Source organism: Bombyx mandarina, chromosome 17, assembly GCF_030267445.1.
Source record: "Bombyx mandarina strain Sakado chromosome 17, ASM3026744v2".
NCBI classification, from domain to species: Eukaryota; Metazoa; Arthropoda; class Insecta; order Lepidoptera; family Bombycidae; genus Bombyx; species Bombyx mandarina.
This window is the reverse complement of record NC_143223.1, coordinates 3,028,741-3,055,782: the sequence shown is the minus strand read 5'-3', so window position 1 is coordinate 3,055,782 and position 27,042 is coordinate 3,028,741. Positions and strand designations below refer to the sequence as shown.

Genomic DNA, 27,042 nt, shown 5'->3' with positions numbered 1-27,042 from the left:
CGAAAACTTTTCATAATCATTTGCAAATGCCGTCCTACACTTGCGGGTTTGCGTATTCGTGCGAATGTGGGTGACCGGTATTATAATCCATAATCAAACTGCGCAATGTGCAATATTCCGATGCTCCCCACTTTCTACGCATTCATAGAGAATCGATCTATCGACGGGTCGCGCTCAAAGGGTTAATTGTGTATGTACATACATTAAAATAGAAATTAATTGAATACTAAAACCTATGCAGTATTGCACTGTTGAAAGTGCAGAGGAAGGAATAACATTAAATTTTAGACAAAATATAATTTAAAATGGTAGGACCATAGTGACTTCGGACTCGTGTCCGAAACTTTCCGGTACCGGACGAACTCGCAATTTGCACCCAGCCTTATTCTCTTTGACAGTTTAATTGAATTTGACTTGAACTTGTGTGAAGTTGGCGCTTCTGAGAAACATTTCGACCCGAAGTTTTCTTACTGTTTTATGTAAGTAATTTATTCTAGGCGTAAATTATTTTCAAAACATCATTTTTAAGCAGCATTGAAGGATCATAGCAATACTTGGCCAGAGTCCTGTTGTGTTATCCCAAGTAATGGATAGAATGCACTTAAATGTTGATTCCGCGAAGTGAACGTGTTCAGTGTGTGTGTTGTGTGTCATCGTGTCGGTCGGGATCATCGGTGTGCCATTTAGTTTCTCAGATAAAAACAAGGAATGCAAAGACGTACTCGCCAGTTTAATCTGAACTAGTGGAGAGTGATGATGAAGATATTTTTGCAATGGAAAATCTTTCTGTGAATTTCGGAGGAACGAAGTGGAGTGATCTGCGGAGATTGCTTTTGTGTTTTAAATTAATGCTAATTTGGATTTTGTTGAGTTTGCCGTGTATATTCGCGCATTGTCAAGGCGTAGAAAATCTGACAGTGGCAGTTTACCCCATGGGTAACCTGAAAGTGCACTATGGAAGTTCCCTTGAACTATTTTGTGTGGCTGAAAATTCCACGTCTGCCGATATTGAGTTTACAATGGGGGGTAAGACCATTCCTTCCGAAGTAGTAAACAGCACAACAATACGGCTTTTCATGAAAAAACCCGAGAAACAAGTGAACACTTTTTATTGTCATAATAAAAAAACAAACAAGATATGCACAAGCAGAGTGGTAGTGGACTCTACACCGATGGCAGTCACTGATTTTTCTTGTAAATCAAAAAATCTCGAGATTTTAAACTGTACTTGGATTGCTCCTGGACCTTTAAGTACGACCCAGAATTATATTACATTTTTGATCGATGGAAATGCTGTAGAACCCAGTACTCCGATCAGAGCGGATCAAACAAGATATTGGAACAGTTGGAATACTTACAGCATACCAAGATATAGACAAATGGAAAACAAGTATTATTTTTATTTGAGCTCGTGCAGTCCATTTGGTTGCAATAATCAAAGTTTTACAGTTGATCATTTCTCTATTGTGAAGCCTGATGCTCCAAGTAATCTGAAGGTAATAAGGAATTACACTAATGGGGTCTATCTACAATGGAATATACCTAATAACATGGTAGATTTATTGCCCTGTGGCGTTGATCATCGCATTGAATATCAAATTGATAAAATTGACAATAAATCTTATTTCCGAAGTGTGGATGCATCAAGTTTACCACCGAAAAATAGAACATATAAATTTTTACTAACAGATCTTCCTTATGCTCACATGAAATATGAAATCAGGATCTACATCAAATCTAAAGCTGCAGTGAAAGAAGAGTTTTGGTCAGACTTCACATATACCATGGTATATACAATTAGCGAGAGACCTAGAAGACCACCAGACACCGCAGTTGGAGCCTTTGATCAATCTTTATATCAAACAAATAGAATGATATACATTTATTGGAAACAACTTGAAGAATATGAAGAGGCAGGTACAAATTTCACTTACAAAGTTGTAGTTCATCATAAAAGCAATTATGAAACTTTGACAGCTGACAACAACAAAAGTTTGAGTTTTGTGGTCTTGGAAAAAGCACCATTTGATGCAATGGATGTCTACATTTGGTCTAGAAATGATAATGGATCTTCCATTAACAGCAGCCATCTGTACATTCCACCCAAAGAAGATACTGAAGCATTAAAAGTTTCTTCATTTACCAAACTAGCTTATGAAAATGGCGCATATAAATTGTCCTGGGTTGGTATAGAACATATTGACAATTATACACTTTTCTGGTGTCAACATAATAGTACAAAAATTTGTGCAGGCCGAATGAACTTCATTGTTTTAAGTGCCAATAAAACAATGCAAGTCATAGAACTACCTAGAGAAAACAGGTATCAGTTTGCCATATCGGCTAATAATGGGACGAAAACTAGTGGCATGGTATGGGCTATCTGTGATATATCTAAAGATGCAATTCCAATGTATGGTTTTCCGGTCAAAATGGACCATGGTATTCCAGGGAAAACATTTGTAAAGATTAAATGGGCAATGACTTGTACACTTCAAGAAGGAATCATTACAGGATATTTGATCGCATATTGTCCTGCTCTAGATACCACTAATGTTTGTGCAACAAAAAATAAAACTAACTTATACATATCTAATCCTAAGCAAATGGAGATCAACATTACAAATCTTGAACCATACACTACATATATATTTACACTGGCATTGAACACCACTTATGGATTTAAAACAGTAGAAAATGCTTTCACGAGTATGACTACAACTGAAGATACTCCAACTAGTCCAGTTAATATTAATATAACCGATGTGCTTAGTGATTCATTGACGATTTCATGGGACCCACCTATTCATAAAAACGGAGTTATTGGAAAATATGTCATAAATAACTATGGTCAAGAAGTTTATGTAGAAAAAGTTTCAGATAAAGATGAAGATTCAAAAAGAAGGCATATTCGTTTGACTGGCTTACAGGGGTTTACTAATTATTCATTGAGTGTACAAGCATGTAGTACAGCTATAAGCAGTTGTTCGGTTTTGAATCCACATGATGCCCTTTTTGTCAGGACGAGAATAGGTCCTCCTAGTAAAATGAGGGCTCCAACTGTTAAAAATAATCCAGATTTTATTAAGTGGGTTCCACCAATAATACCAGGGGGGACGATTGACCTTTACCAAATTAAAAGGGTTAAAGATGAAAGTGAAGCTGAAATAATAAATACTACAAACCTTTCATTTTCATTGATACATTGTGAAGGTGGAGTTGCCGGACAAACTTACCAAGTTAGAGCTGTTAATTTTGATGAAGATCCTTACCACGGTGCTTTAACTGACAATAAGGATGTATACCTACATAATGCTAACTATAAAGGTATACTAGAATATCCTGGAGAATGGAGTGAGCCAAGTATTGTAAATTGTACAAGCAAAGAACATGTGACACTAACTCTTATTTTAATGGGAATATTTATGATAATTGGTATTATGTATGGTTTTATTAAATGTTACAAGAAATACCGAAAAATGGAAGATATTAAACCAGTTTTACCAAGTGGACTAGGAGTCCCCGAAAAGGATATTTCGAAATATGCTATTGGTGGTTGGAATCCTACAAACAAGGATGAGAAACCATCTTCAGACGAAATGTTACTATTACCAAATAGTAGAACCACTGTATCTTCAGAATTGAAACAGAAAGAAAACAATAACAGTGCTTCTAGTGATCACACTGATAGTACAGCTTTATCAGATACATCACATGGGCCTGTAGAAAGACAAATCTCCTCATCTGATGATGGATCTAATTCATCACTACATCTTGAAGTAGAACCTACGAGAACAGCTGACAGTAACATCGATGGCGAATCATGCAATTCCGAAACTGAAACATCACAAATACCGTCACCATTCTTTAATGATAATACTTTCAAGAAAAATCCAAGTGGCTATGTGCAACAATCTGTAGTGAGTCCTAATACAGGATATGTTCAAAGTGTTCAAGCAGGCGTTACAAACCCACCACAACCCTCATCACTCAGTGCCAGCTCTAGTTATGTAATGGCAGCTCTGTCTCCACCTATATTTACGACACGTGTTGCTCAACCTTGCGTAACGAGTTCACAATCAGCAGGAGGCTATGTGCACCCTGAAGGTGCTCAAACTATATCAGCAATGAATTTCCCGAAATTGGGGCAGACAACGAACAAACTGTTTGGTCCTGAAAGCTTGCCAACAATGCAAACCTTGCCACCAGCGAAACACACTGCAGACAGCAGCTACATTCAACTGCAATCTCTAGATTCCTTGCCCAGACACAAACATCCTGCCCGAAGTACAGTGCCATTAAAGACGCCAGCGTCTACCGGCTACGTCCGCCAAGGTGACGCTGTTATTAATAAGCACCTGAATAATATGCTATCAGGTGTTCATTGTGGCGAAGAATCGGCTATTTTGGATCCTGCAATGTCGCCTGACGCGTACTGCAGATTTTCATGGAGTACCGATCCAGCCAATGACAACATTCATTCGTTACTCGCCGATTCGCCTAGATTAAATTCATCGAAAAACGGAGTCAATCATTAGTGATATATATATATTTAATTTAGTAACCAAGATGTAAATAATTGACTTTAGGAGCTTTATAACGTGCTATAAAAATTGGACATAATATGATTTTACATTTGGGAATGAATGTGTCTAGTGATAATTCTTGTGCCTTATTAATTTATTTTAGGTGATCATAGGAAGCTTTATAGGTAAGAGTCATATGTTTAAAAACAGGAGAATTTAAAGCGGTTTTAACAGAATCTTATGTACTAATTGGTTTGTTACAGATCTTGATATAAAGTATTCGCTAAACAAAGATTAATTATGGAAGGTATTTACAAAATTAATCTTGTGCCAAGCGACTTGAGCACTGAAGAAGCCATCCTTCAGATTGCTGACACTATTGATAATCTCAATGGGATAGTGGAAGACGTGTTCTCTCGCTTAACGCGGCGAATCAAGCAGAATGTAGATAAAACCGCAAAATTGAATGAACGCATCGAAAACTCTAGGCTTAAAGTTGAAAAACTGACCGGAATGCAGAGAGCCATCAAAGTGTTCTCGAGTGCAAAGTACCCATCGTCAATAACGCACGAGCATTATCGATCCGTCTTTGATTTGGAAGGCTATCAACATGTGCCTAAAAATGTTAAACTGAGTGCTAAAACTCGGGGGCCATCTGATGATAAAAGAATACAGGTAAGAACGCTTGTCTTTGTCGATATAATGTTCGTTTAAAATTTCGAGTCATAATTGTTATTGTCATTAATTGATCTCGTAGGAGAAGTTACACTTCTATCATGTTAAAGTTGCGGAACCTAATTCACTCAAGCCCGATGAAGATTTTAGTTTGAACGCTGTTATTGATAACCTGGAAACCATCGGTGAACTTTTAGTATTTAACACCGATGAAAGCCCTTACTTCGGTGTTACCTCTAAAACACCAACCTACAAACCGGTCATCAAGAAATCGAATATTGAAAATAAGAGTCTAATAGAAGCGGCACCTTCGTCTATAATGAAGAAAGACGTCTTGAAGCGCGAAGTAGACGAATACATGTACGCACCCGGGATGGGAATGGTAAGTGAAAGTAGCAAATGTTATTCGGTTGATGGATGCTATGACAAATCGGAGCGTTTTATAACACTAAAAATTAAACAGGTACCCGAAATGGAGATGCCGTTGGATTTACCGCATCTTCCAGGAATCGCTGAGGACATACAATATACTATCGCGACTGAAGGGTCTATAGCCCCGTCTGTCGTGACGTCACCGGTCACGCCGATCATCGCCATTCCTGAGGTGGAATTACCAGAGTTGCCCGATCTAAAGGAACTACCTGACGTGAAACCAGAGCCCGTGGCTATACCAGATATACCGGACGCTCCTCCGTCACCGGTTCCTGTTAGTGTGCAAGCGTTGCCACCACCGCCGCCCCCGCCACCGCCTCCGCCCCCGCCGCCACCTATGAAGGAAGTAGAGCTCACACCATCAAAACGGTAAGATTTCTCATATTTGATTAATTTAATCTAGGACAAAAGCACTTTTGCATACAAATTTCGAGTATTGATGAGGATAATCGTGTACATACTTACCAAACTTATTTTATTTGTTGCGCAACTTTAGGAAATGTCCGACCTCTTTCAAAGTTTTTGCATGATATTGCAGCCCTTCATAAAACTAAAAACGGGGGCTACAGGACTCTCAGGTTGAGAAACAGTGTACAAGACAATTCTAAAGCAATAAAAACCGTGGAAGCGCAACGTTTTTTGCATTATTTTACCGTTGATGCTAACAAACCGTGTTGTATTTTAACCTTTGACGGGCCACCGTAATTGTATTAATTAATTACATACACGCGCCATACAACGGATCGATCCATTGAAACTGTGTACACAGTAAACACAACAAAAACATTAAGATTAATTTGAATGTCCATATATTTATCTCTCTCTCTCCTTGACCCTTCATTCATTTCATTCGTGTGAAATCTGATTGGTTATATTGGTAATATATCTAAAAACTACAAAATTTGATCATGTGTATTATTATAAATCCTGTGATTATTTTTATATAACTGATGAATGCCAATAAAGTTAAACAATCCCAGGTCCAATTTTCCAAGTGAGTAATCGGTTTGCAGTTGGGTTATATTATCTACTAGCGACCCGCCCTCGCTTCGCTTCGGAAACATTAAAACACACATGAAACCAAAAAATAATAATAATAATAAAAATTAAAAAAGTAGCCTATGTTCATCAGGGACAATGTCGGCTTCTAATGGAAAAAGAATTTTTCAAATCGGTCCAGTAGTTTCGGAGCCTATTCAAAACAAACAAACAAACAAATCTTTCCTCTTTATAATATTAAGTATAGATATAATATTAGTATAGATTAACGCGGCGGGCTTCGTTGTGTGAGTCTTTTTAAGTCAACCTTACATACGGCCATGAGCTTCTCAAGTTTGCCACTTCTTCTTAGCACTGTGCTCAAAGTCCTTTAGTACCCCAAAGATGGTAGCGTACAAAATAACCTTAGTACGATGAGCCAAGGAATGTTCAGTATTTTTTCTTCAGAATCGTATCTCGAAGGCGTTAATGCAGACCATGTCTGCTTTCTTAATGATCCATGTCTCACCGCCATACAGGAATATTAAGAACTTGAGAGTTTGTACATGCTTAGTACTTGGATCGTGAGATGCATCTTAACTTTGTGTAGCGTGGGAGATAGGGCCAGTATTCGATAGTTTCTCTATATTCTTCATGGTATTTTGTGTGCGTTTTTGTGTTGGGGATGGGGTGAGGCGGTTGTATGATAGGTACCACTATCCTATCTATTTCTTCCGAAAAGCAATCATGCGTTTTCGGGATGCAGAATGTGGTACACGTTAGTCGCATTAGAGTCGACGATGTAGTTATTTGCACGCAATTATACAAACTAGGGGTCCCGCAGTAGTCGAAATTCGACTATAATTAATTGAAATTATAAGTTTCAACATTATTATGGTCCTATTGTTACAGATTTTGCCAAGACTACACTATAGGCAAATATTCGTAATATTAAAGATAAACAATACTAACCTATTTTCAATTTGACTACAGACTTTAAGCAATAACAAAAGTTTGACAATACTTCAGTGCAATAAACAAAGAGTATAATATGTGTGTGTGTCAAATACACAGCAGTGTGTGTAATGTTTTCTTTATTGATTTAATGTATCTTTTATGCATATTTTTTTTTTAATATTAGCATTGTGCACTTCTTCTCTATATTCTCTATAAGTGGGGAAAATGTCATACTCCTCCGTCCGCGCAATTTTCGTAAAAAGGGATACAACATTTTTGCTTCACGTATTAATATATAGATGCGATATAGAATTAACAATGGAATCCAACACTTGACATTCAGAACGGTTTAATTCTGTGCAAGAAATTACGACTTGTGAAGGAGATAAATGCAGGTGTACCTGTATTATTGTTTGACTTCACACGTTGCTTTACCAAGAATTTTAAATTCAGAATCCGTTAATTATTAGATTTTTTTTAAACAGTGACTTTATCTGGTTACTGTATGAAGTATTAATACCTAAAAAGAATATCCCAGGAGAGGAAAATGTCGGACGTTCAAATAAAGAAGACAAAGTTCGTAGTGCAAGGTAGAGGGGGGGAAAAGGTCGTCCGAAGAAGACATGAATGGAGCGTAAGAATGACGATATGAGAGAGAGACAGCACTGAGTGTTGAGATGATGGCTGATAGAAGAGCATGGAAGAGAAACTACTGGTGGTAGGACCTCTTATGAGTCCGCGCGGTAGGTACCGCCACCCTGCCTATTTCTGCCGTGAAGCAGTAATGCGTTTCGGTTTGAAGGGCGGGGCAGCCGTTGTAACTATACTTGAGACCTTAGAACTGATATCTCAAGGTGGGTGGCGCATTTACGTCGTAGATGTCTATGGGCTCCAGTAACCACTTAACACCAGGTGGACTGTGAGCTTGTCCACCTAATTAAGCAATAAAAAAAAATTGGCTGTGCCGACCCCACCTAGTGGGATAAGGTGATGAAAAAGAAGAAGAAGTAATAAAGATGACAAAGTTCATGATTGAATGAATGTGAATAAATCATTTGGACTCCAGATTACTTAATTAAAATCTAGATTTAATCTTAATTCATTGTACACTTGTACATGAGGCCTAAGCTTCCGACGATGGGTTCACGTCCCTCAAGAATTTTCGCTGCGTCAACAATACGACCACAGAGACGAAACCGTTGAAATATTTACATAAAATAACGATGATGGACTATAGTGTTTCATTACCAAATAAATGACGTCAGAATTGTTTGTGGCTAAAATGTGGATTTTGGTGGACATCTGTCAAATTCTAGGAAAGTTCATCACGTCAAGATGTCGACGATAATGAACGATGTTATTTCATTTTCATAACCAGACCAAAAAAAAGTCTACTTAACGTCCCTACAAAAAAGTTTGGTATCTTTTAGTTTCTCCAAAGCTGGGATCAAACGTTAAAGTTGTAGCGTGTGTTTATATACCTGAAGTTTTTGTCTTAACACAAATTCTGTTACATCTGTGCGAGACTGTTTTTTTTTTTTCGTAAACTTGGACAAACATTGCCCTGCTTACGTGCCGCATATTTTTGTATATTAGGAGACGAGCAAGTCATTTAAATCTTACCGTTTTCGATTTCATTAATTTTGTCAATGTTGAGAGCATATCTATAAAGATATTTTGATGTAAAGGTGAGTTACGAACTAAATCTAAATGTAGCTGAGATTTTTATGCTATGTTTTAATATAATATACAGCATAATATGTATGCTGTATATTATATGTATTATAACATATTAGTGAAGAATAAAAAAAAAGAGAATTTGGAACTTGAAGGTGATTAGATCCATCAAAGTAATTTTAGAGATATGTGATATATTTGATAGCACTCGGTTAAGCGACAATAAATCTTATTGAAATTCTTGAATCTGAACCGTGAACGTCTCTCCTTACTGAATACTGAATGCTCCGCACTGAACCAAACTTTCAACATACGTTAATCGGCATGGATTTGGCCGGTCTTAATTATTTTATTATCGAATACCTTCTCACTTTGACACTTTCATTTATTTAGTATTTGATTGGCTTCAATTCATTTAGAAAGAGCAGCACTGGGCGTTCCTCGCATTCACGGACGTCAAAGTACGTTGCGAACTAAAAACGCCAAAAAAAAAACCGCCACAAAAGTGCGTAATTCATTTAGACTTGTGCTAATTAAAAAGATCGTTAATATATACAATTAATGTCTCATGTACTTTTCTATGGTTGTAGGTACATATGCGTTGTTCGACGTGAGCGTGTGAAAACTGTGATACGTTTTAAACTCATTAATTAATTATTCATTGAATACGAAATTAGATTGAGAAACATGCAAAAGTGTTTTTGTGGTGACACGAGTAAGAACGGTTCAGTCCATTTCTGTAGCTTATGTGCTATTTTTGTATAACGACGGTTTAATTAAAACAAACAATTATGCTTTATAATTATAACGACTGTATTTTTAGCGTACAGTCTGACATGTTATGAATGACTTTGATATTCATAAGTAAAATAGCCATTGAAGCTATCCTTTTTTTTTTCTAGCACGATTTTTATTACTTTATCAGGTTTGTGTCCAACGAAATCATTGAACGTAATTTGACTCACTTCAAAATGTCTGCTTAAATTATAAATTTAGCTCAATTACCAAAATACCGATGACAATACAATAATTCAATAAGTTGGTTTATCCTATAATAATAATAATATAGTTTCTACTTTTTGTTTCTACTGGCTACAAAAGCGTCTTTTTGTGTCATTAGACTAAAATTGTTAATTTAACTAAATAATTTCGGAAAGGCTGACCTTATTGGACAGGCTAACGATACTCTAATCGTTACTCAATAAATAGATCCTTTAACTATTGCTGTTTTGTCATAGGAATACAAACAGTTATCATTTTCACGACTACTCCAACCTTTAAAATAAAACACATGGTATTTAAACAAGAATGAACTTTTTGGGTAATAGAAGCGTCATCGAAACACATTTTTATTTTGATTAGAACGTATCTCATTACTTTTGTATAAACTAACACAAACAATATAATATGAAAATCAACAAAACCATTAAACTTGGAACGTAGAGACGTCCTTTAATTAGCTTGGGCGTTCGCCGCACGAACTTAGTTAACCTGAAATATGAAACTATAACAGGGTTGGCGGGTTAATAAAACCTTACGTTACGAAAAATAAATAATATATCGTATCGTATAGTAATCAGTGTTTTGTTTTAAGTGTTATTCGAATGAGATTAACATTAGTGTGGCTACTGTTATTCCAGATTAGATGACAAATAAGTTTATAGAACTCGGGTTCCAAAGCCAGTAAATAAATACACAGATTGCAGTAGTTCACTTAATTCTGTATTGCTTTATTTTTAACTCCACTTGTGCAATCTTTAGATATCTGCTCACTACTCAATACACTGTTTTCTGTGTCGTTTTTTCAGACTACCGCCTTTTTTATTATGTCACGTCCCCAATACTGCCATTGCTCCCGCCAACAGTGTTGCTATTTGGCAATCCGATAATTGCCTTAACTTTAACATGATACATTTTATTATTATTATTTTAATTATTTTACAATAAACCTTACAAGTTATATTGTGTGTATGAGTTGTATGATTTTTATTTTAGCTGAGTTCGTACCAAACTAGAGTCATCAAGCAAACTGTTTCAAAGCAATTCAATTTTATGTTATTCGTCTCTGAAAATAATGAATTGCAGACGTGGGTAGATGAAAATATGATTAAAATAGCACTCTGTGGCGTAGGTTCAATAGAGTTCATTCTTAACAGAATACTTGGTGGTGTATTTTGTTACTTGTGCTACTGTTACTAAAATACGAACAGTTTTAATACTTAGAATATTTTTTGTCGTTTTGCGTTGTTCGCTATCCCTGGACTGCAATGTAAGGTAGTTTGAAGTTTGTATACTTTGAAACGACTATGCTGTGCTTCGAATCTTGGTCGTAGATATCGGTTTTGACAAATAAATTATATTCATCTTATACCTTTAAACGAGCAATTCTTGTATATATATATATGTAATCTGAATCTCGGAAACGGCTCCAACGATTTTTATAAAATTTAATATACAGGGGGTTTCGGGGGCGATAAATCGATCTAGCTACGATTTATTTTCAGAAAATGTTGTTTTATTTGTGTTTTTAGTAATCAACTTTATCGATAATCAACTTTATGACTCTTCCCGACATCTATTGGCGAATAATAATACTATTTTTCTTAATTGAGAGCAACACAAGAGGGCGTTATAAAAAAAAAAAAAACGAGTAAAGCTCGGTCATCATCTAGTTATAAAGAAACGAATGTCTTGTAATAAAAATCAAGTGCGCAGAATTGTGTGGTCGCTGGCGCACGGCTTAGCAGTCTTCCTTGCCGATTTGTACGGTCTTTCTCGATCTTGTGTCTTATTAAAATAAACATAAAAACCTATGCAAGCTGACGGCTGCATCGCATTGACCCGTATGCTCTAAGCTATGCATATGCTAGCAGTTCAATCAAAAATCAAAATCAAAATCAAAATAAGTTTTATTCAACATAAATGAAAGTACATACTTATTGAACGTCAAAAGAATTACCGCCAATTCACAATAATTAGCCTCCGTCCTGAGAAGAAATTGGCAAGAAACTCAGCGGGCATGTTTTTTTTTTTAATATTAGATTTTTATTTTTATTTTAAATATTTTTTTTTTTTTAAATATTCATATTACAATAAGTAATTATAACATAACAATTTTACAATATTGAAATTCCCGGAGCGAGCAACTCATTCCCACTTTGTGCAATCTTCTAGATAATCATTGACTTTATAGTAAGCTTTATTGCACAGATGTTCTTTAATAGTTTTCTTAAACCTATGTATATGTAGGTTCTGAACATCTTGTGGGATTTTGTTGTACAGGCGCACAGACAAACACCCGAATGAATTTCGTATCTTATGTAACCTACTCATCGGCACAACAAGCTTGTGTTTGTTCCTAGTATTTCTATTATGTATGTCCGACATCTTAGGAAACTCCTGAATATGTTTACGAACATACATCAAATTTTCAAAGATGTACTGGGATGGCATAGTGAGAATCTATCTATCTTCTATCTATATATATAAAAATGAATTGCTGTTCGTTAGTCTCGCTAAAACTCTAGAACGGCTGGACCGATTTGGCTAATTTTGGTCTTGAATTATTTGTGGAAGTCCAGAGAAGGTTTAAAAGGTACATAAATATGAAAATGCTCGGAATGAAATAAAAATAACAATTTTGTTTTTTCTTTGATGTGCCCCCCGTCGGACGGATTCTTTTTGTTTGTTTCAAGTTTATTTCATACAAAAGTTTAGGTCTTTTGTTTATCGATTGAGGCACTACGAAGTCTGCCGGGTCAGCTAGTCGGGAATAAAAATCAAATTTTACCCAAACCAATCTCGCGGGTTCCAAACTAGAAATAATACAAAACAAACTTAAACTCATAAATGATTCAGGACAAATTGCATTAAATGAATTTATAAACATTCACTGGAAACGTAAAAAGGAACACATTTTACTGGAAACGGTTTCTTGGAATCGCGTAAATAGATGTTTTCCAAGCGGCACAGAAGTCGGAATTAAAGTTATGGGTCAGTTGACCCGTGTCGCTCCCCTGATGGAATATTAAATAGTTTTAAACTCTGATGAAACGACGTTAAGTGCGTTTTAAGGAATTGCTCAATCGACTGTGTCCGTGCACCTGTTTTATTTCTTCTATACTATTATTTCTTTGTCTATTTTAAAAATATAAATAATTAAAAACAATTTTCGAACAATTTATTGCTTAAAATGGAAAACTTTTGAAGTGCTGTTAACCAAACTCTTTCATACAAAAGCTTATAAGAAGAATCATTCGTAAGGTGTTGTTTAATAATTTCGTAATATTTTTAAAGGTGTGATTGAAACGAGGGATTGTCTATATTAAAAGCTCTTGCTTACTTTAAAATTACCTTATTCGGTGGCTATCGGTTTCTGCGTTATGCACCTATTTGATGTGTAGGTACTAGTTATGCTCAAAATTACTTAAAACTTACTTATTAAAGTTAATCATCTATACCGTAGGATCCTGCGATAGGTACTAAATAATTTTAAGTGCAAATGTAGATAGGATTCCGTAGAATGTTTACTTGAAACTCGGAAAATTAAAGCATTTGCTTTAGTACTGGGGTATGGTTGGAAGTCCGCACGGGTCATCCTTCCGCCAGTTCCTACCCTAATCTCTTTAATACCTCTCTCACTAATTCCTCAAAAGTATGATATACAAAACTAAATACATTGTATACACCGACCAAACCAGACTAAGCGATAAGCTTGTCTCTTGGATCTGCAGTTTCAGGCTTATAGGGGCTAATTAAGGTAGTTCACAAATAGTGTTTATATACGATATGAAATTTAGATTTTAGGGCTATATCATTAGGGTTGTTCAAAGAGATAAAAAAAATACAAAATTACCGTCAAATATCAGGTAATATCAACCAGTCTAAGGGGGGTACATATTGGTAATGTTTGCTAGTAATTGCGGTCAAATATCAATAGTCTAAGACGGATATATTTGGTAAGGTTTTCGTGTAAGTGCGGGCTTCCGTGCGATAGTTTGGAGAGTTTCTTGGTGCGCTGTTGATGAGATTTAGTCGCATGAACTTTCTTCACTAGACTGACAGCAATAAGTGTTTGTTACTTTAACAAAACTCAAATTGTTGACAAGATATTGTAGTCATTTTCGTTTTTTTTTTTTAAACTGAAACTGTGTTTTTATTATTTCCATTTTATATTTTCTCACGTTTTTAACACTGCTCTTTTCGTCCTTACGGACGACCAAGGTGGGTTTTTACTGTTTTTTTTTCTACTTCATACATAGGCATGCCAATAGATAAGGCTAATTTTTTTTCTAATTGCTCTAGATAGATGAACGAACTGCCAACTTAGAGGTAAGCGGTAAACATGGTAACTTGAATGCCGCCTATACTCCAGATAGTTGAAGTCTTTTCATTGTATTAAATATCGGCTGTTCATATCGGAATGTATAATTGGTTTGCGGCAAAATAACGCAGAACGGAAGCATTTACCAGGGCGGGTTCACTTTACATATTCGGTACATACGTCTCAGTAGGCAGTGGCTTGGCTATGCTACTGGCATTGCTGACCTCCATGGGCGACGGTTACCACTCACCATCAGAGTCCGACGAAATCTTAGCGTGTCTAATCCCTTTTGCTTAATAGCCATGTAAACTGATTAATACTATTATAATGTTTCCTCCTACTTGCGTCGTATTCCTCATTTCTGAGGGTCGTGACCACCCTTTTGTATGGAGAAAGATCGTACGTGAAAGAAGGTTATCACCTTCGCACGCACGATCTTTCTGCATCTATTCTTGTCTCTGGCGGTGTGGAGGGCGTTGTGAAACGTGGAATCAAGAGCGGTGCGGATCTGGTCGGACCAACGTATTGGGCTGCGCCCCCGAAGGTCTTTTCCCATCTACCTTACCAGTCACTATTATTATGTTTAGTTGTGTATTTATCTCTCATAGTCAGAGTTGTTGAAATTATACAACGGTTATATAGTTTACATGCTTGCGCCGGCGGCATCTTTACGATAAAACCATTAAATGACTACGCGAATGAATGTATGGGAAATGAATTGCCACCGCAAAACAAACTAAAATAAAAATAGCGGTCTTTCTAGTATAGGTCTGGTTGCTCCTATTAACGCGTTGTAAGCAAAAAGATTAAATCGTTGGATAACTCATTAATGGCTGGATGTTTTAACTTAGAACTAGTTTTTAGTCGCCAACGTGACATACGCAATTGGAAGTTAAGAAAGAAAAAAAAAATGTGTTTGTTCTGTGTTGCATAGTCATAGATTCCGTCAATAAATGCGCATGTTTAATTAGGTGCAAATGATACATTTCTGTCGTAATCGTTTTTGTTTCATTCATGTCTACTTTAGCACATTTCTAAACGGTCGTTGCTCGATGGATTTTTCCTTTAAAAGTAATGCAATACGTGGGTGCTCTTTAGGCGTTTTATTGCTTAAAAATGTTTTCGCGGAGAACAACATAACTGTTTATTTAATAAGGATTTTGTGGAATTGTGTTTAGTTGAATTTCATAAGTTGTAAGTTAGTTTCATGTAAAACCATACATAGCGCTTCAAAATTTTATTCGGAGGGTGCGATTCTCGAAAATGATTCGATTTGTACTATTAAAATAGTAAATATGAGCGAAATATCGAAAACAATAAATATTTTCAGTTGGATTTTCGTGTATGTACATATTAAACAAGGCCCGGACCGGCTCGGCTCTCAGTGCACCGCGCCGGGTACTATTTACAAAACGTTCGATTTCTCCGTAACGTGTCCGTAAGTAGAAACAGCCGTTTTGAAAACAAAGCGCGTGCGTTCCACAGAAAGCCGCATTGTACAAATAACAATAACGCTAGTACTGTAGATATTTAGCTTCGAAACCCGTGAATCCAGCCCGATCGATCCTTACGACCACAGATCATAGAAACACAGGAGATTAGCTTTGTACACAAATTTTTATTCGTGTTCAGATGTCTCCGTGTTTCTATGATCTGTGCTCACGACATAAGGAGAGCTCGCAGACGTACGTTTCTTAGAAATAGCAAAGAGTTTATTCCGAGAAATTACACATGCCGTATTATTCCGCAGGAGTCCACCGCGCGCGCGCCTTCTCCTCTACGCATTTATTTTGTCTCTCGTTTTAATTGCGATGCGGACGTAATAATTGCGGACAGGACTGGATTGATTTATTCATTGACCGTTTCAATGAATAAATACTGTTCCCGGTTGTTGTTCAAAATTTTAGCTTTTTTATGTTGGCAACACACACGCACCAAAAAAGAACTTTTTTTTTTAAAATACCAAGCTCTATATGCTTTTTAATGTTTTTGGAAATTAGAACAATGCAGTATCCGGGTCGTTCGTCCGAATTTATTTTTTCTTAATTCGCGAACATTTCGTTTTGATGTTTTATTGCTACATCCATTCGTGGTAAAATACGAAGCCCACGTAATCTCATTTTTTTTTAATATTTCTTCGAATGCGATTTTCGTATACGGAATAGCCAATTTATTGAGGACGGTCATAAGTGGCTATTGACATAATTAAATAAACTGTTTGGGCTGTCAGTGGAGACGCGAACGCTGTCAGTCGGCTTGTAAACTCTGCGCCTTTATTTTAATTCTGTGTCAACGAACCCCTAAGCGCGGTACTCATTTTTTTTTATTGCTTAGATTGGTGGACGAGCTCACAGCCCGCCTGTTGTTAACCACTTAACTGGTGGTTAGTGGTGTGGAGCCCATAGACATCTACAACGCAAATGCCGCCACCCAGCTTGAGATATAAGTTTTAAGGTCTGAATATAGTTAAAACGGCTGGCTCCATTCTTCAAACCGAAACGCATTACTGCTTCACGGCAGAAATGGGCCGGGCGGTGGCTAACCTACCCGTGAGGACTCACAAGACGTCCAGTAAATCTGCGATATCTCAAGAGCCAAATCACGTTCAACTTTCTATTTATTGCCCAACGAACTCACGGGCCATTTGATATTAAGTGTATCCTGTAAACACCTCAAAGCGAACGTGTGTATTGTAAAATGACTTCTACCTTTCAAACCTGAATGTGTGATTTCTTCGCGGCAAAAGTAAATGGGCTGGCGGTGGTCACTCTTGCGAGTCTATAAAACGCTTTAACACCAATAAATGCTGAGTGCTATTCGTTAACATTTGAATATTGTGTTAATTGAGGCCTATAAAATCAAAGGCAGCTATATCCAAGTCTGTCAAATATTCAGGTAAACTACAAAAATCGGCCCTAAATACGTCATTACGAATCATCCCGATCCATCGAAGTATTGCTCTTGCTAGGGCGTGTTAGCAACACTCCCGGTTTGAGAGGCTGCAATAACTTTGTTCGGATAGCTACGATATTCTTTATTTTAAAGCAGATTTATAAAGAATGAGAATATTACTAATAATGTGAATTTTAAATGATAAAACTTCGTTTATTAGTACCTAGTACAGAGTAAAAATAAAATTTTTGAGCAGAATTTGTTAGAGATTTAGCTGCATTTGTTATTACATGAAAACACTAAAGCGTGTCCAATTAACTTAACAAGATAGCGCCATTGTTAATCCATTTTACGACATTAAGGCGTTTAGCTGCCTTTGATTTTATAGGCCTCAATTACCGTATTTTTTTTATAAAGACGAAATGATGACATTTATGTGTCTTTACACACTAAAAGAGTTATCAGTATCTGGTCTCTTATTTTAGTTGGAGTTACATGTACGTGATAAGAAAATCCCAGGTGCTAGATAATTGCTAACTATATTTTTCATTACATTTAACGAAACTTGAAGACATTAGTAAATTGTATTATAATAGTTTAACTATCAGTATTATCAGCCGTGCGGTTGGGGATCCGGCGATTTTGTCCTGTGAAAAAAAAAAAAAAACAGTATTATCAATATAATTATCTAAACTCGATAAATCTACGAGAGAACAATTCAAATTGTTAAATAGTTATGTTTAAAGGTTTTAATTAGCAATTTTATTTTTCATTAGGTTTTTGTTTTAAAATATTGATTTTAATTGTGTTCGTATTATCTTCTTGTCTCTCCTATTGTTTGTCTTGCGGCACTCTAAAGTTCTTTGCAATTCAATGCAATAGTCTCTCCATGTCTCTATAATTGGCAGCGAAATTCACATTTCTCCCCCCTTAATCCCAGACGAGCCAATATCATATTGAGGGGTGAAAGGTTGTTTGGTATAAACGACAATTCGATTTTCGCTTAAGACGCGACATTGTTTACCGACATATGTTCACGTTTGACTTCCACGGTGAAGGAATAGCATCGTGTAATAGAAATGAAACCCGCAAAATTATAATTTGCGTAATTACTGGTGGTAGGAGCTCTTGTGAGTCCGCACGGGTAGGTCCACTACCCTGCCTATTTCTACCGTGAAGCAGTAATGCGTTTCGGTTTGAAGGGTGGGGTAGCCGTTGTAACTATACTGAGAACTTAGAACTTATATCTCAAGGTGGTATTTACGTTGTAGATGTCTATGGGTTCCAGTAACCACTTAACACCAGGTGAGCTGTGAGCTCGTGCACCAATCTAAGCAATAAAAAAAAACAACAAAAAATTTTACATTGTAAATAAAGGTCCGGTTTATTTGCCATTCGTTCGATGTTTTTAATTGAACTTCAATTGAGTTAAAATATTTTCTTTAAGAATATTTTTTCCAAAATTTAATTTTGAAATGGCTCTCATGTAAAGTTGCAAAAATGTCGTTTAAACAAATTAAGCTTTCACACCACGATATCTATCTTTGCTACACCGCAGACGTAAACGTCTTTACGACAAACTAAAAACTTTCAATTGGGTTCAATTTCGAAGCTTTGGCTAGCCCGTGCACGCGTAATCCCGCCTGGGCCAAAAAGTGTTACGATACTAATTATGATATTTTTAATACGCTTTTATTAGCTTCAGACGTATGTGTGTTAGTATGTAACGGAATCTTTGAACATGATTTTGACCCTCTTCAAAACGTCGGATTAACTCGAAATTTGGTATACTTATTAAGGACCGATAACAATACAATATAGCCCACTGAGTTTCTCGCCGGATCTTCTCAGTGGGTCGCGCTTCCGATCCGGTGGTAGATTCTGCGAAGCACTGCTCTTGCTAGGGCGGTGTTAGCAATTCTCCGGTTTGAGCCCCGCGAGCTCACCTACACAAGCTAGGGTACGCTGAAATAGCCTCTCAAGGCTATCAGCATAGGTAGGAAAAAAAAAAAAAAATACAATATAAAAAAAATATTGAAAAAATTGAAATTCAATTAAAACATGAAAAATAATGAATAGTTTAAAAAAACAGTTTTTGTTTAAGTTTAATAATAGTTTTTAATAAACTATTATTTACTCTTTTTGTAATTTACGAGTACCTAATTGTTTTTTTTCGCAATGACCTTTAGACGTTAACATTCGTATCTGTTTGTTTGTCAATTATATTATTAAAACGTTTCGCGCGGCCCCGATACGTTCGGAACTCTAAAATGTGAATTGAATGAATAACGATTTTATTGGCCGAATTAAAACGAGGCTCCCATCTACCTATCTTGTATATATATATCTTTTGTACACTTAGTACAGCTGTTGCTGTTACATTTATAGTCACAACATCCTATCTACCTATCTTGTATATATATCTTTTGTACACTTAGTACAGCTGTTGCTGTTACATTTATAGTCACAACATCCTATCTACCTATCTTGTATATATATCTTTTGTACACTTAGTACAGCTGTTGCTGTTACATTTATAGTCACAACATCCTATCTACCTATCTTGTATATATATCTTTTGTACACTTAGTACAGCTGTTGCTGTTACATTTATAGTCACAACATCCTATCTACCTATCTTGTATATATATCTTTTGTACACTTAGTACAGCTGTTGCTGTTACATTTATAGTCACAACATCCTATCTACCTATCTTGTATATATATCTTTTGTACACTTAGTACAGCTGTTGCTGTTACATTTATAGTCACAACATCCTATCTACCTATCTTGTATATATATATCTTTTGTACACTTAGTACAGCTGTTGCTATTACATTTATAGTCACAACATCCTATCTACCTATCTTGTATATATATCTTTTGTACACTTAGTACAGCTGTTGCTGTTACATTTATAGTCACAACATCCTATCTACCTATCTTGTATATATATCTTTTGTACACTTAGTACAGCTGTTGCTGTTACATTTATAGTCACAACATCCTATCTACCTATCTTGTATATATATCTTTTGTACACTTAGTACAGCTGTTGCTGTTACATTTATAGTCACAACATCCTATCTACCTATCTTGTATATATATCTTTTGTACACTTAGTACAGTTGTTGCTGGTACATTTATAGTCACAACATCCTATCTACCTATCTTGTATATATATCTCGTGTACACTAAATACAGTTGTTGCTGGTACGTTTTATAGTCACAACACCCATTTATACATACATACATACATACATACATTTATATCCAATCAGAAACAAGTAAAAGATGTTTCGTGTTTTGGTTATGAGAGTATTGAAAATGAACATTCATAAAAGCTTTCATCCCTTATTTTACACGGTTATAAGTGAAATATCCAAAAATAATGCCTTAGTGGATGCTTAATTGGATAAAAAGGCTTCAATCACCTAATCATCATGTTCGTAACCCCAACGCAGCTCAAGCTCAACGTTGATGAATAGTTATTAGTCAGGACAAGTGTATGAGCGAAACCTAGTCATGCTTTGTTGTGACCATTGTATGAAAAAACATAAATTTCTTGATAGCACTCGCGCGCCTCCTTACTTATATTGTTGGAACTGTGATAAACACTAGAATTGGAATGCCAAAAACAAGTGTACCAAGTTTCATCACAATTGCATGAATGTTTTAGGCCCGCATAAAGAACGTAACATACACACATTGATTTTTATTTTTATACTACTCAAACTCGGCCTGCTTCACTAGCGGGTCTTTGATTTGATATTGAGTCAATCGCCAACAAATTTCACCGCATCACCCGTCAGGCCAATCTGAAGATTCTATCGAATTCGGTATAGCCGTTTGGGAGTTCTTAAGCAACATACGTATATAGATATAATTAGATGAAAAATTGAAACTGTGAGCGCAAAAGTGGCTTAACCCACAGTTTTTCATATTCGTACTTCGTACTTATTTATTGCAATTTATTTAAAACATAACAAATTTTTATGCAAAACCCTAATCCCTAATTTCACCCATAGATTAAATTTTATTATGGCTTTATAAACATTGTTTTTGCGCGTATTGTTTTTGCCTACAAAGCAGTGTAAGAGTAAATTCAAACTTCATTATCTCCATACTAACTATGGTAAACTTAGACCACTTTTGCGCTGATAGCCTCAATTTTGATCATATTATTTTTAGAAATTAAGCCTAAATTATCATTAAAATTATCCATTAGCTATTGCATGATGCGCCAACAACCGCAAACCTGTATCATTTAATTTATTCGAATTAGTTAGGAATAACATGAATTGATAACTCGGCTGATATAGTAATCTCTTGGAAATACGTTTAATAAATCTGTCCGTTTGCATTTTGAATAATAATTTTAGCTTAAGCAGGCATTTAAAGAAAAGTTTCATCAAATTATAAGGAAATTTATGTAATACTAGTATGTAAAACTCAAACTGCATATTTTCGATAGGTAGGTACTTAAAATTTTACATATGAGACTTTTGGTCGATAAAGTACACTTATGTTAGGTGAACCCGATATATTCGGTATCCGACCGTCGAACCTGAATTAGGTACCGATTTTCACAATTTATTAAGTTTTCGGGGATGTAAAAACTTTAGGCGTTTGAATTAACTCGTGAATAAAATTGGTAGTTAATAAATTAAGGAATATATCGAACGAATTCATAGGAATATATCGAATTATGTGTTTTGTATTGAAATTCGTTTGTAAATTCGGTCGAATGAGACGAAACTCTGCGTAAGTCGATAGCTGTACAGAGTTTGTTAAGGAAAAAAAAAGCACGAAATTTCTACACGAGACGACATTGTTTTTGTATTATAAATTAAATTGAAACTCAAAACGTATCCCCGATATGGCTTACTGTTATTAATGCGTTATTGTCATTGTCACAATAAATTATAAAAGCAAACGTCCTTGTTGCGAATTAGCATCGTTCAGTATATCATTATGCAAATAACTCCGCATATAAGGTTCTAGTCGGCGCGACGGCAACTTTTTGTATGTGTACACAATCAGCGCATTATTCTTGCTTGAATGTCTAATTTATTGTCAGGTTAAAATTCTCTACGAGAAAAAGAAAACACGTAAATGACGACGGAAATGTTTAAACGGCCCCGGTCATCGTTCTCGTCGAACCCGTCGCTTGCGACGAAGGCCTCGACGAGTAAATTAACCCTCAGACACTTCTCAGTGGGTCGCGTTTCCGACCCGGTGGTAGATTCTGCGAAGCACGGCTCTTGCTAGGGTTCGTGTTAGCAACGTCGTCAGGTTTGAGTCCCGTGAGCTCACCTACTAGTTAAAGTTACGCTGATATAGCCTCTCAAGGCTCTCGGCTTAGGTAGGGAAAAAATAAATAAATTAAACGGCATCATGGTTCATGCCTTTACCAACGTCAATACTTTGTGAATCGTTGGGCCAACAGGCATTCGTCACATGTTTGGTATTGATATCGGAATTGGCCAGACATGCTCACGGCCCACATAACGTATTGTAGATTAGATTAAACTCTCAAGTTCTCTTTAAATTTACATATCTCATCGGGGCGCATTAATTAGGGCAGAAATAGGTAGAATATCGATATGGACGCTGCGATATTTCGCTGCGTCAGGCGACCGAAAAACTACGTTCACATATAAAGCCAATAACGAAAACTTCATAGGAGTTAGTGGATTGCTAATTTTATTTACGAGTATATGAATTGAATCTTCCACTGTGAAGGAATAACATCGTGTAATAAAAATCAAACCCGCAAAATTATAATTTGCGTAATTACTGGCGGTAGGACCTCTTGTGAGTCCGCACGGGTAGGTACCACCGCCCTGCCTATTTCTGCCGTGAAGCAGTAATGCGTTTCGGTTTGAAGGGTGGGGCAGCCGTTGTAACTATACTCGAGACCTTACAACTTAAATCTCAAGGTGGGTGGCGCATTTACGTTGTAGATGTCTATGGGCTCCAGTAACCACTTAACATCAGGTGGGCTGTGAGCTCGTCCACTAATCTAAGGAAAAAAAAAAAAAAAGAATAATGTATTATACTTATCGCAAATATTTCGAGTAGTCCTTACCGAGATTGATTAAAACAAGGCTTTCTGTATTTGCGACTGAGCCACTTGCGATGTTTAAGTATGTACGTACAAAGGTAGATGAGTTTTCAACGAAAGTATCCGATGTTTCCATCTGATCGCTTTCTACGTAATCGTTTCACGTGAGAAAGGTGAGCAGCATATGACTCGATGCTTAAAAAGGTAAGAAATCGTTGTGACGTAAAGCTGAGAAGATGAGAAAACGTGTTCCAATAACTGTACTGAGACCTTAGAGCTTATATCTCAAGATGGGTGGCGCATTTACGTTGTAGATGTCTATGGGCTCCAGTAACCACTTAACATCAGGTGGGCTGTGAGCTCGTCCATCCATCTAAGCAATAAAAAATAAAGTTTTACTGGTTTATCTTATTTTTGTATTTACACAAAAGTTAGGTGCAGACGAGAACTTGAGGCAATAATGTTCTTGATCGTTAAAAAACAATTTAAACTAGTTAGTATCCTTAAGTCTCGTCGATTTAATTAACTCAATTGATGCGAGTTTTTAGTATGGTATGTGTTCACTTGTATGCCATAATCGTAAGAAGTATTCGCTTGCCTTGATCAATAGAATCGTAAACTTCGTCCGTTTTAAAAAAAATACCATTGTAGACATACAAACATGCCACGTGATAGTGACGGCTCACGGCATGAACGTCATCAATGCCGAGCCTATGTCTACCGCCAAATCGACAAACTCTCCCTTTGTAAATTGCACGTCTTCAATGCCATGCCCAAAATTACATTTCGACAAACTCTCCCTTTGCAAATAAGCTTTAATTTTACAAGTCTAATCGTATTATATAGATCACTTCACTTAATAGGTGTACCTGACTTAAACAAACACGGTAACGCCAGTTCAAAATATTTCTCGCCGATACTTTTCAGAAATTAATTCCAGAAGCACTAGCTTAAACGCTAGGCGCTCGGGCGGTTTCTAGGAATTCAGCTCCAATCCGCCCCTGGCTGAGTCCTCGAACTCGCCCACCAATCCCGATGAAATAGGAAGGCTCTTGGGGCCACTAGTTTTATTAGATAACTAGACGAGTCCCAGGGTTCGCTCGTATCAAATTTGTAATTAAATACGTTGCATTTTTCCGTTATAGTTGCTTGGGTCATTATGATCCATCTTAAACTACCAGTCGATTTGTAGAGCTGTTCAGTCAGGAATCAGCGAACCTTTCCTTATTTGTTATAGTATATGCCACATTGCCTGGTTCATGTCATTTGTCATGATAAATTGTCCTACGTGCTAACCCAGTTATAGACTAGTTTAGTGCAAAATTTGATCCAAATCAGTTTCAATGAATATAGGTGTGAATGAGTATCCGACATATGTACAAATTTTCACATTCACAATATTATGATTGGTATAGAGATACACGATACCTTGATGTGTTTAACGAATTAATTCATATTGCCGTAACGTTTAATTTTAATGGTAGACAACGGCTTGGCTTTGCCTCTAGCATTGCTGAAGTCCATGGGCGACGGTAACCACTCATCATCAGGTGGGCCGTATGATAGACAGCCTACAAGGGCAATAACAAAAATACATTTCCCTTAAAATAGCCAAGGATTATATTCGTGCTTGTTTCATTTAGGATCGATTCCTACTTGTTTGTAATTTTGTTATAAAATCAAATTTATTTTACGCTAATCACAACAACACTTACTGGTACCTATTTCTACCATAGCGGATAGATAACGGTGTACGACAACTATTACTAAAAAAAAAAGGTGTGTGGTGTCGTGGGACACCGGATAGGAACGAAGTTCATTATTATAAAAATATTCATTTAAAGTTCTATTCGAGGTATAAGGTATAACGTGCGAACTTATTGTGGTACACTTCATTCACGGTTGTTTGCATATAAGAGTTAGTAGTGTATTGCGCAAACGAACGCTCTGAGATTGTGGTCAATGAATGATAAAAAATGTTATTTTTTGTTGTACGTTATTACAAAGTTAAGTCGTACACTGTGTGCATTAATAATTAAAATCTTACGTTACGGACGTTCCCGGTACCCCTCCGCATCGTCCCATAAGGAACTTCGTTCCAAAAAAAAAACAGAAAATTAGTATAATAACTAGATTAATTGGTAACAAAAAGTCATGAAGTCAATGTGCAAATGCAATAAAATACGCGAATGCAAAAGTTTAAAATTGTTCATTTGACCAGTTATTGCATGTTTAGTGTTAAACATTGTATTGAGAATTCATGATAAAGTTCTTAAATAAACTGGGCTGTTTTTTTTTGACATTGAATAAGATGCTAACGTTTCTTGGCTACAAAAAACTATCATAATAATTCTGAGATAGCAGTTTAAAACACGTCACACGTGAATTCAATTACATACATCGTTTATGTAAATTATGTTATTGTTCTCTGTTTTAATTTGTCGGTAATTGTGTTCAATCATGCGATTTGATGCTCTACCTACATGACAATAACGTTTACTTTATTAACATACCTAGTTATTTTTTGGTTATATGTCAAAGTTTCCTGATGTTGGCAGTGTTTTGAGTTTGCACGGGTCGTAATTAACGTACCGTACAAACTATTTCTGTAGACATACGATAGTGTGTTCTAGTTCAAATGGTAAGAATGTCGTAATTCCAATGACTAGAGGTCCCGCAGTAGTCGAAATTCGACTATAATTAATTGGAATTGTAAGTTTGTACACTATTATGATTGTATTTTATTCTTCTATAATCACAAATTTCGCCAAGACTACACTATAAAACATATGAACAAAGACAAACAATATTTAATCTATTCTCAATTTGACAACAGACGTCAAGAACAAAAGTTTGACAATAAATAGTATGCATGCGTGTGTGAGTCAAATACATGGTATAATTGTGTGTAATGTTTTATTTATTGATTTAATGTATATTTTATGCATTATTTTAAAAAAACATTAGCATTGTGCACTTCTTCTCTATATTCTCTATAAGTGTGGAAAATTTTCGTAAAAAGGGATACAAAGTTTTTGCTTCACGTATTAATATATAGATTCCGACCTTTACCGACTACCGACTTTGGTCTTGTCTCAAGATAGGCGAACGTGTTCCCATTGCTTTGTGAGGTTCGCGGTCTGTGGTATTTGCTTTTTTTCGGATGGGCTGCCCATATCTACCCCAGTAAAACCAGTTATTACCATTCGCACTTTGTTTATTGCTCTAGATCAGGGGTTCCCAAACTTATTTTGTCTATTGCCCACTTTGAGAATAATTTATTTTTGAAGGCCCCCCTTTTTTCACCTAATTAAAAACCACTTTAGCGAGAGCTAAGTCGGTATTTAAGAGTTATCCTAGATGAAATTTCAAATCTCCTCCCAAGCCTCTACACAATGCCCCTTTTTTTTCTGGGTCTCTTACCGCCCCCCTTTAGGCCTGCAGCACCCACAAGGGGGCGTTATCGCCCACTTTGGGTAAGGCTGCTCTAGATGCTAAGTTAATGCTTTAGACT

At 36.2% G+C, this 27,042-nt stretch overlaps 2 protein-coding genes across 3 annotated transcripts in view; both read left to right on the top strand.

Annotated features, from left to right (window-relative positions):
- Positions 1–773: 773 nt before the first annotated feature.
- Positions 774–4,538, top strand: LOC114241287 (cytokine receptor domeless). Its single transcript, XM_089734283.1, has one exon. It carries the CDS (start codon positions 774–776, stop codon positions 4,536–4,538), a length of 3,765 nt encoding a protein of 1,254 aa, XP_089590409.1.
- Positions 4,539–4,826: 288 nt separating this feature from the next.
- Positions 4,827–27,042, top strand: part of LOC114241288 (WASH complex subunit 1) — a 56,941-nt gene continuing 34,725 nt past the window's right edge. For both annotated transcript variants that reach the window (XM_028172067.2, XM_089734293.1), the window contains exons 1-3: positions 4,827–5,201; positions 5,284–5,583; positions 5,665–6,002. In XM_028172067.2, the coding sequence (XP_028027868.2) occupies positions 4,827–5,201; positions 5,284–5,583; positions 5,665–6,002 (1,013 nt within the window). The remainder of the gene's footprint in view (positions 5,202–5,283; positions 5,584–5,664; positions 6,003–27,042) is intronic.

Excerpts from the sequence above, each read along its gene's own strand:
- LOC114241287 (XM_089734283.1), top strand. The coding sequence starts at position 774 with ATGGAAAATCTTTCTGTGAATTTCGGAGGAACGAAGTGGAGTGATCTG.